Here is a 10,000-nt window from a genome sequence, read left to right on the forward strand (position 1 = left end):
GAAAAGAAAAGAAAAGAAAAGAAAAGAAAAGATACATACCTTCAACAGGTGATACCTTTCAGCGCGACCTGCCAGAATCTCTTCTATTGAGAGGATATCCTGTGGTAGCTCTGTTTCAGCCAATTCTGTTCCAAAGGATTGCAACATCTGAGCCATTTCTTTCACTGTGACAGCAAACTTCTCTATAGCCTGTAAAAAGCCAGGGGATCTTTGATGGAAACTCTGACAACATATCAAACTTTGGATCAGTAATTCGGATTGTTCTTTACATATGTAAAAACAACAAACAAGTACTCTGTGAACTCCTCTAAGAAAAGTTGGCACTACCCCTGACAGTTAGGACTAACTATGCTTCCAAACCCCTAAGATTCTAAAAATTAGTGTCAAAAATCCTTGAGTGTACATTTCTACATTTCTGGACTTGTTCCTTGAACACTCGTGGAAACTATTTCTAAATGGCACCATGTGCTGAGTAATTTTCTATATGGCCTTGGCCATCAGTGTCTTTCTTACTTTATCAAACTCAGCACTCAGCCAAACTGCTTTATAAGTTCACTTCTCAGCCGGGCGTGGTGGCACACACCTTTAATCCCAGCACTCGGGAGGCAGAGGCAGGTGGATTTCTGAGTTTGAGGCCGGCCTGGTATACAGAGTGAGTTCCAGGACAGCCATAACTACACAGAGAAACCCTGTCTCGAAAAAAAAAAAAAGAAGTTCACTTCTAAAGAGCCATGAGACCAGTGCTGTAAGTTGATACTTATTAGTATTTGTGACCAGCACTTCACAAAGCATATGATCTAAGGAACTGGAGAGCAAGTTGTCACAACAATTCATTGCAGGTACTGCCAAAGATCTGAAACTGCGATTCCAAAAGTGCTATTGCCCTAAAATGGCAAGGATGGCTGCACTATTTTGTTTCCAAAATAAATCCAGCACAGGAAAACAGGGGAAAACACAGACACAATATAAACCATCTGTTAGGCATGAATCTCAAAATATTTGCTCATTCGTTTAGGCTTTGAAGATTATTTACGTCAAGCCATTGCTTGCTCTAACAGTTAACCTTCATGGGAACACCTGAATTGTTGAATGAACCTGCCAAACACTCAGTTTGAATAAGGACTAGGAAATGTGACCCTAATTTAGTGACCATCATTATTTTCTTCAGAAGAGTTTTCAGATCATGTGATTGAAAGTTAAGACACTTACATCATGGGCTTTATTCTATCTAAGAGGCCACAGTCCTTACCTCTTCGAAAATCTCCAAAAACAGGATTCTATCTAGTCTAATAGCTGTGGGAGTGCCACACATCTAGGCTGAAATGAATATACTTGTATTTTCTAAGCATCTCCCATATACCAAGCAATAAGCAAAATTTTTTATTCATTTTCTCATTGATCCTTCCGAAGATCCTTATGATATACTATCAGTATAATTTTATAGTTATAAAAAGACTTGTGAGGTGGTATATATTGTCTAAGATCTAAGACATAACTCAGCAGTGCCAGGATTTGAACCCAAGCCCTTCGTCTCTGTGTTACTGCATGATCACAGGAAGAACTGGGCAGAGAGAGAATCCCTTCTTTTTCACTAGGCTTCTCCTTCAATTGCTATCCTTAATGACTCTATCATTTCTAGATATCTCTTAGAGAAGAAAACCAAAATGTTGAATGATATATGCATTTGAACACTTGGAGACCCAAAATCTGCTTTTCCCAAGTAGGAAAAATGTCTAGAGAAAATGAATGATAGGCTCTACAGTAAGGGCAGAAGCACATACATTTCTGAAGATGATCCATTCACTGTGGCAGTACTGCAAGGTGCCGCCTAACTCAGGGGTTAACTGCTTGTCATCAATGTATGTCAGCAAATCACTAACTGAGCTCAGCATAACAACCTATGTGAATAAGCAAGAAAGACACTGTTAACTGTCCTTCATGACAGCCCTCTATCAAACTGCAAAATGAATTTCAATAAACACTTAGCAGACTGTTATCTGGTATAAATGCTTCAAACAGTTCTGTCCTGTGCATGCCCCCACACCTGATGCATTAACCTTCTTCAGAAACCAAAGCTTTATTTACAAAACATCTCTACCAACCAAAATTAACTTCAACAGAAACCAAAACACCTAATTCTTCTTTGTCTAAAAGCTTTCATTACTTATGAGAAATTTGGCACTCACATATACACATGCACACATACACACAACAATTTCAGTGCTCAGAACAAAGCAAAGGAACTTTGTGTAGTAAGTTAGAATTCAGGTATTAAATTTTATGAGCACTCTATTCCAAACAATAAAAACATATAAAGATATATTTTCAAAATAAAGACCACAGTGCTCTGAGCTAGCTTAGGATCATGACATTTCAGATACACAAGCCACACAATGTTAACTGAAAATAAAAATTCCTAATCATACTCACACATATGAACACATCTATAACACATAGCAAATATTTTTTAAAGGAATTACGTTGTTATAAGTTGCCCTGTTTAACAACTGATTAAAAACAGATTGTTGTAGGACATTGCAGAGTTAAATTTTTCAGAGACAAATTTTAAGTGTTACATAGACACATATAAAACAAACAATATAAGATACAGACTATATAAGCACTAGAAAGACAAAAGATTCAAGCAATAATCTTACTGGTAATTTCAGCATAAAATCCTCCTGGCTAAATCGAAATCCAATGTCCGTGAAAGTCCGTTGAAGAAAACTGGTAGGACGCAAAACCAGGACTAAGTGTAAGCTCCCAGGGAAGGAGGCCTGGAGCAAGAAATAGAAGAGTAAGCGGGCACACCAACTCCCAACTGAGCACCAATCAGAAAATATGTCATTGGAGAAAGCAAACTTTTAAGTTAGAGAAGTCAGTAAGAGGTCAACATGTTTAAATGGATGCTGATAATATCTAAAAACATGTAAACAGAAATAAAAATAACATAGGGTTATCAGGCCAGATCCTTATAATGTCCCCAGTATGAAATTTTTCTCACAGGACATAAGCAGGTCCTAAGCTGCAAATAATTAGACTTTATCTTGAAGTTAGTTTTGCTTTTAGTGTTTTCTTTATTATTAATAATTTCAATATTTGAGTAATTAAATATTTGTACCTATTCGCGTGTTATGCCATTATAATTTGATATATACATATAACACATACTAATCAAATCAAGTTAATTAGCATTTCCTTTACCTCAAACATCAGCATTTCTGTGTTAGGAATTTTCAAACTCTTCTAGTTATCTTGTAATTACAGAGTGTAATTAACACTGCCTTTTAGGACCCCAAACTCCTTCCTCCTCTTTAACTGTACACTGGTTGGTACCTATTATCCAACCTCACTGTGTGTCTCTTTCCCCTCTCCCTTCCCCTTCCTATATAATACATTCTACTTCAATAGGATCAACTTTTGTAGCCTCTACTAATGAGTGAAATATGGCATTGGCCCTCTTTCTATGCCTGTCTCATTTTACTTAATACAATTTCCATCTCCAGTTCTATCCATGTAACCAAAAAACAATGGATGTTATGTTGTAGTTTTAATGTGTGTAAACATTTTATCTTTTCATCAATGGATCATCATCTTGCATGGTTCCACATGTTGCCTGTTGTTGATTGTATTGCAATCAACATGGATATGCAGGTATTCCTTTGAGATATTCATTTCAATTTCTTGGATATACCATAAGTGGGGTTGTCGGATTAAACATTAATTATATACTCCATTTTCTGTGAAGAAACTGTTTTCAATAATGACTGTATTGATTCGCATTCTTACCATGTACAAGGGGTTTCTTCTCTCTTTTTCTTTCTTAGCATGCTGGTTTCAGTCTTAAGCATATTAGCCATTTTAACCTTGTGATTTTGCTGTGAAAGTCCCTCATTAGTTATGCTGAGCATGTTTATATACCTGTTGGATATTTGTATAACTTCTTTAAGAAATGTCATTGAGATCATTTGTCGATTTTTAATTAGATTTGGCTTTTGAGAACTGTTTTGTTTTGTTTTCCTATGGAGGGTTTTTATTTTTAATAATCTAGGTATTAGCCCCTCAGGGGACAGTTTACAAATATTATTCTCATTTGTAGTAACTTTTATTCGACAGATGTAATTGTTATCTCAGAGGGCTACTTCCAAATAAGCTCCCACTTTCTAGTTCTTTCTGAACTCTAGCTGGCTGGTTCAACTCGGTTCTTCTGGCTCAAACTTCTCACCAAGCTGATTGATTGATTTGGCTTCTATCTGTCTTTCACTGAATTGCTCTGTGTGACCTCAAACTCTGGCAATGTGCCTAATCTTCTGGCTCCTTCTTATTCTCTGGCTTCAACTGCCTCTGCTGTATGACTTGAACTTCATGGACTCACAAATGACCTCAATTCCACTGCACTGCTCTGCACTGCATTCACTGCACTAACTTCCAATGGACTGACCAACCCATCTTCATTCCCCCTGAGCTGCTCTTAAATAGCTTTTCTCCTGAGAGTTGGGTGTATGATTTCTCTGACTCATTCTGTCAAATCTATCTCTGTCAAATCTATCTATCACTTTGTCTGCCACTCAATTAGAGGTCATTGTTTCAGATTAAAGGTATGTACTAAAGGATTCTAGCCAGAAAAATTAAAGGTGTGTACTAAGGGCATGTCAGCATTCCAGCTGGATCATACAGACCTAGAAGGTCTTTGAATGTGATCAGAGCAGCCATGTTGCTAGATTACAATTCCTCTACCCTGTAGGCCATCCATTCATTATGTTCATTGTTTCCTTGGATGTACAAAAGTACTTTTGATTGATTTAATCTTGGTTGCCTACTTATGCTTTGGGGTCTGCAGTTTTAGGTATACCTAAAACTGATACCAATTCATTTAAGAACTCCTCCTATAATTTCTGCTATTGTTAATAGTTTATAGTTTTGGGTTATTGTTTTTGTGTCCATGATCCAATTTAAGTTAATTTTTGACAGTGATAGGAAATTAGCTTCATTGTTATATGTATATCCCCAATCTCATTTATTATGTGTTCTCTTGGATCTTTTTGTTGAAGATCAGTTGACGATAAATTCTGGGTTCTGTTTAATTTCATTGGTTTATGTGTTTGCTTTTATAGCGTGGATTTGCTGAATTTGAAGTCAAATTACTTCTATTTCCTATATACATGGAAACAGATGGTGGGCCAGCCAAATGGCTCAGCAAGTAAAGGAACTTGCTGGGCAAGACTGGTGACCTGAGGTCAATCCCCAAGACCTACAAAAACTGACTCCACAGAGTTGTCAGCTGCTCACACGCATAATATCCACATGCGCATCATAATAAAAATAAATTTTAAAATAATTCCTAAAAACAGAATTAGGAGACAAGTCCTAGCCCAAAAAGCCAACCAGAACTGAAATATTGTCTATCTACCCTAAACAATGAGTGAAAACTACATCACAGAAGCACAATTTTGCTTTCATCCAATGAAGTCCCATTTTTGTCACTATGTGTTCACTCCATACATTAAAGTGAAATAATATCAAGCACTTTCAATAACCGAGTTTATTAGTAATCAGTAATAGTACAGCAGAGTAAGTAAAAAAATGAAACAAAATAATTAAAAAGTACATGAGGAAGCAATATCACAAAGCCTGTGAGAAACAGGATGGCCAAATGGCTTTGAGGAAGAAAAGAGGAATTAATTGAATCAAAATGCCATCCTAATTTCAGTATTTGCTCAGCTTCTAGGGGAAAAAAGGCTGGCATACATAGGCAGTTGTTCTAGTTTTTATTTCTGTAATAAAATATTCTGTCCAAAACTGACTTAGGGTTTAGGGTTCATTTTAGTTCGCAATCTATCATGGAGTCGGGGAAAGACTCATAGCCAAAAGAACATGAGGAAACTTGTCCCATCCATATCAAGAGCAGAACACATCACCCTTGCATGTTTTCTCAGCTCATTTTTCTCCTCTCAGGATCAGCTGTCGAGGGAATGATGGCATCTACAGTGAGCATGATCTTCCCATATTAGCAGTCTTCCCTAGGTCTCATTGAGACTCTCTTCCCAAAGGATGGTAGATTGTATCAAATTGACAGTTAAAGTCAATCATTCATAGCAGTGAAAAAATAATTACTACATAAAGGAATTTCAAAGTAAAGGAATAGAGGATACTATGCAAGGTTAGCAATGAAAGGAAAAATAATGGTCCAATATTAATATAGCACCACATATTAAATGCCTACGCTATGCCAAATATTTTGCCAACACTTTTAATTCTACTTTAGCATAGTTCAGTGAAGGAGTTAATTTGCCCCTTTTACAAATAAAGTGAAGCTCATAGTGTTTAAGCATAACTTATAAAGCCCTGGCTTGTGCTAACTCTGGGGCCTTAGTCATTAATCTACCTCACCTTTTGAAGATTCTCAATCAAGAAATGTAGAGGAAACACATGTTGGAGGGAAAAGGTGGTGGAGAAGTAGACAAGAACCACAACAGGATCGAATTTGATGTTTGTTTTTCCCCTTAGAAGTGAAAGAAATCTCTAGGACATTTTGAATACCAGAGCACTATGGTCAGATATGCATTTTATTTTATTTTAAATTTTTCTTGTGCTAGGAATTGATCCTAGAGATCTATAGGAGTGTTCTACTATGGTACTACATTGCTAGCCATGTCTTCTTAGAAAGGTATCATGAGCCTTGAGAAAGAACTGAATTCAGACATGAGTAGAAGGAGACTTGCTATAACTGTGGAGAACACTACATACTTTAAAATCAAGTCTGATCCTGAACCAGAGCAAAGGTGGCGGGAGGCAGGAAAGTGGCAGGAGGCAGGAAAAACTCCCAAGAAGTAGCATCATTAAACCATGATTTAATGTACATTTAATCAGTGCAATCCATTCCAAGATTTGAGATTTGAGAAACCCAGATGGGAACAAAAACGAAGCATGTTATAGGATGGAAGGCAAGATTCTGGTTCCTTTCTGTCGAAATTGCATGTTGGAAGAGCCCACAAGGCCTTCTCATGACATCTATATGATAGCTATCTTCGGGGAAGGTGGGGCAGGAAAGGTCTAGTCTGGGACCAGTCATCAGCCTCAAGAGAGATTAAAGCATAGAAAAGCAAACTATAGAAAAACACTTCAAGTATACTCATTGTAAGTATAATACACCACTAGCAATTGAACAAAGCTATAAAACAAAATTAACCATGAGTTCCTGAGAACTCACCGTACCCCCTATTCAGTTTAATTCAGCAGTTAAAAATACTCTATAAAAAATCTATTTTAAAAAAGAATAACATTATTGGGATATAAAACCTAGATTTCAGGGCTGGAGAAATGAGACAGCAGTGAAGAGCACTGACTGATCTTCCAGAGGACCCAAGTCTGGTTCCCAGCACTCAAATCAAACAGATGACAACCTTCTGAAAGTCTACTACTCCCAGAGGATCTGTTAACTTCTTCTGGTCACCTTAGGTATTGCATGTACTGCATGCGTGTGCTGCATAAAAGTACATTCTGATAAACATTCATACACATAAAATACAAACAAAAATCTCAAAAAATGTTAAAAAAAACCTAGATGTCTGTAAGATAAAGGACAGGTTTGTCTATATAGCAAGCTCCAGGCCAGCCAGGGCTATATAGTGAGAAAGAAAGAAAGAAAGAAAGAAAGAAAGAAAGAAAGAAAGAAAGAAAGAAAGAAAGAAAGAAAGGAAGGAAGAATGGAAGGAAGGAAGAGAGAGATAGATGGAGGAAGGGAGGGAGGGAGGGAGGGAGGGAGGGGAGGAAGAAAGAAAGAAAGAAAGAAAGAAAGAAAGAAAGAAAGAAAGAAAGAAAGAAAGAAAGAAAGAACAAGGGAGGGAGGGAGGGAGGGAGGGCCACATCCTAGAGAAATAGTTCAGTGATTAAGAGCACTGGCTGTTCTCCCAGAGGACCCAAATTCAGTTCTCACAATCTGTATCAGACAGCTTACAACTATCCGTAGCTCCAACTTCCAATAAATTCAATGCCCTCTTATGGCCTCTGAGTACACTTGTACATGCACGTACGTATGTACACACACACACACACATACACCCCACACAAACATACACAAATTAAGAATATATAAAATATTAAAAATGAAATAAACTAAAACCACAGGTATCATGTAGGAGTTGGATTTCTTGTTTCTTGTGAGAAATCAAAGATTAGATAGTGCTTGGGCCCATTTTCCCAACATGATGACACTTGACTGAGCAGGCTGATCAGTGCTCCGTTTTTTGGATGCTCTCTAGTTCACCACAGTGCTCACCATTTCCAATTCCTGTTGCTCCTCAACATAAGGGATTTGTGCTGGTCAACGTTTGCTACTCTTTAGGTTGCATTTTAACTAAACCTTGACTACTTCCCAGCTCCATTGTCTTCCTCACATGCAGTATACACATTTAGATTTGTCACCTTTACTTGGCATCTCAAATTTAGGGAGTGAACTATAAAGTGATTCTCGTACCATCCCTATTATGCTTCTCCAATGTTTCCCTGTTGGTAGAGTCTGGTTTTGCAGTCAGGTGAACTAGGGTTTTGATTATATTTCTTTTCTGTACTTGATAAAAATCTCTGTGTACAGACTCCATATTGATACTATAAGCAATTACTAAAGTTTAGTGATTTTTTAAAAAAACACAAATTTTTACTGTGCTTCTGGAGGTCAGGAATTCAAGGTTAGCACCAATGAACTAAAGTCAAGGAAAGCATCTCTAGGATGTGTTCCTTCTAGGGGCTCTAGCTAAGAATCTATTACCTGACCATTTTCAGTTTCTAGGGACAGTCCATCATCTCTGTGGTTTATGGCCTTGCAATGGTTTGACCTCCACTTCTGTCATGCATCTTTTCCGATGCTTTCTCTACTTCCTTTCCTTTTTAAAGATAACTCAGGATGAAACTCAAGGCCTCCCACATGCCAAATAAGATCTTTACAGAGTTACACTCCAACTCGTATCTCTTTGATAATGAAAATCCTTGTCCTGATACAAATCCTGCCTTGGAAATTTTAGATCATCTCCCAATCTCAAGAATCTTTTATCATCAAGCTTAGGGTCTCATATATCCCAAGTTCCCTTTGAATTTTGTGCCTCGAACTTCTGACCCTTCTGCCTCTAACTCCCTAATACAGGTATGTGCTACCACATCGAGTTCATGTTACTACTGGGTGTAACCAGGTCATTGCTACACAGGCAGTCTACCACCTGAGATGCAATCCTGGCCTCCTCAAGATTCTTTGTCACACTATAAAATTCCGTTTACCATGTCAGGTAGCCTATTCATAGGTCAGAGATTGATTATCCTGCTCACTACACTCAGATTCTCCAGTTGTTAAATGGAGATGGAAATAGAACCTCATGTTAAGAAGTTAGCACAGTGTTTTAATAATGGTTCAGCGATTGAGAGGACTGACTGCTCTTCTGAAGGTCCCAAGTTCAAATCCCAGCAACCACATAGTGGCTCACAACCATCTGTAATGAAATCTGATGCCCTCTTCTGGTGTGTCTGAAAACAGCTACAATATACTTACATATAATAAATAAGTAAGTCTTTAAAAAAAAACTAATGTTCATTGTTGGGGCTGGAGAGATGGCTCAGCGGTTAAGATCACTGACTGTTCTTCCAGAGGTCCTGAGTTCAATTCCCAGCAACCACATGGTAGCTCACAACCATCTGTACTGGGATCCAATGCCCTCTTCTGGAGGGTCTGAAGGCAGCTACAGTGTACCCATTTAAATATAATCAGCCTCCAAACGCTGACACCATTGCATATACTACCAAGATTTTGCTGAAAAGACCCAGATATAGCTGTCTCTTGTGAGTCTATGCAAACACAGAAGTAGATGCCCACAGTCAGCTATTGGATGGGTCACAGGGCCCCCAATGGAGGAGCTAGAGAAAGTACCCAAGGAGCTAAAGGGCTCTGCAATCCTATAGGTGGAACAACAATATGAACTAACCAGTACCCCCGGAGCTCCTGTCTCTAGCTGCA

At 38.0% G+C, this 10,000-nt stretch overlaps 1 protein-coding gene across 5 annotated transcripts in view; it reads right to left on the reverse strand.

The window, feature by feature from the left end:
- Positions 1 to 10,000, reverse strand: part of Mcf2 (MCF.2 cell line derived transforming sequence) — a 122,124-nt gene that overhangs the window by 74,324 nt on the left and 37,800 nt on the right. For 3 of the 5 annotated variants that reach the window (XM_021153012.1, XM_021153014.2, XM_021153013.2), the window contains 3 exons: positions 2,658 to 2,777; positions 1,782 to 1,898; positions 40 to 189 (listed from right to left, as the gene is read on the reverse strand). In XM_021153012.1, the coding sequence (XP_021008671.1) occupies positions 40 to 189; positions 1,782 to 1,898; positions 2,658 to 2,777 (387 nt within the window). The remainder of the gene's footprint in view (positions 1 to 39; positions 190 to 1,781; positions 1,899 to 2,657; positions 2,778 to 10,000) is intronic. The other 2 variants (XM_029473663.1, XM_029473662.1) reach the window with 1 other exon arrangement.

The sequence above is a fragment of the Mus caroli genome, chromosome X (assembly GCF_900094665.2).
Source record: "Mus caroli chromosome X, CAROLI_EIJ_v1.1, whole genome shotgun sequence".
NCBI lineage: Eukaryota > Metazoa > Chordata > Mammalia > Rodentia > Muridae > Mus > Mus caroli.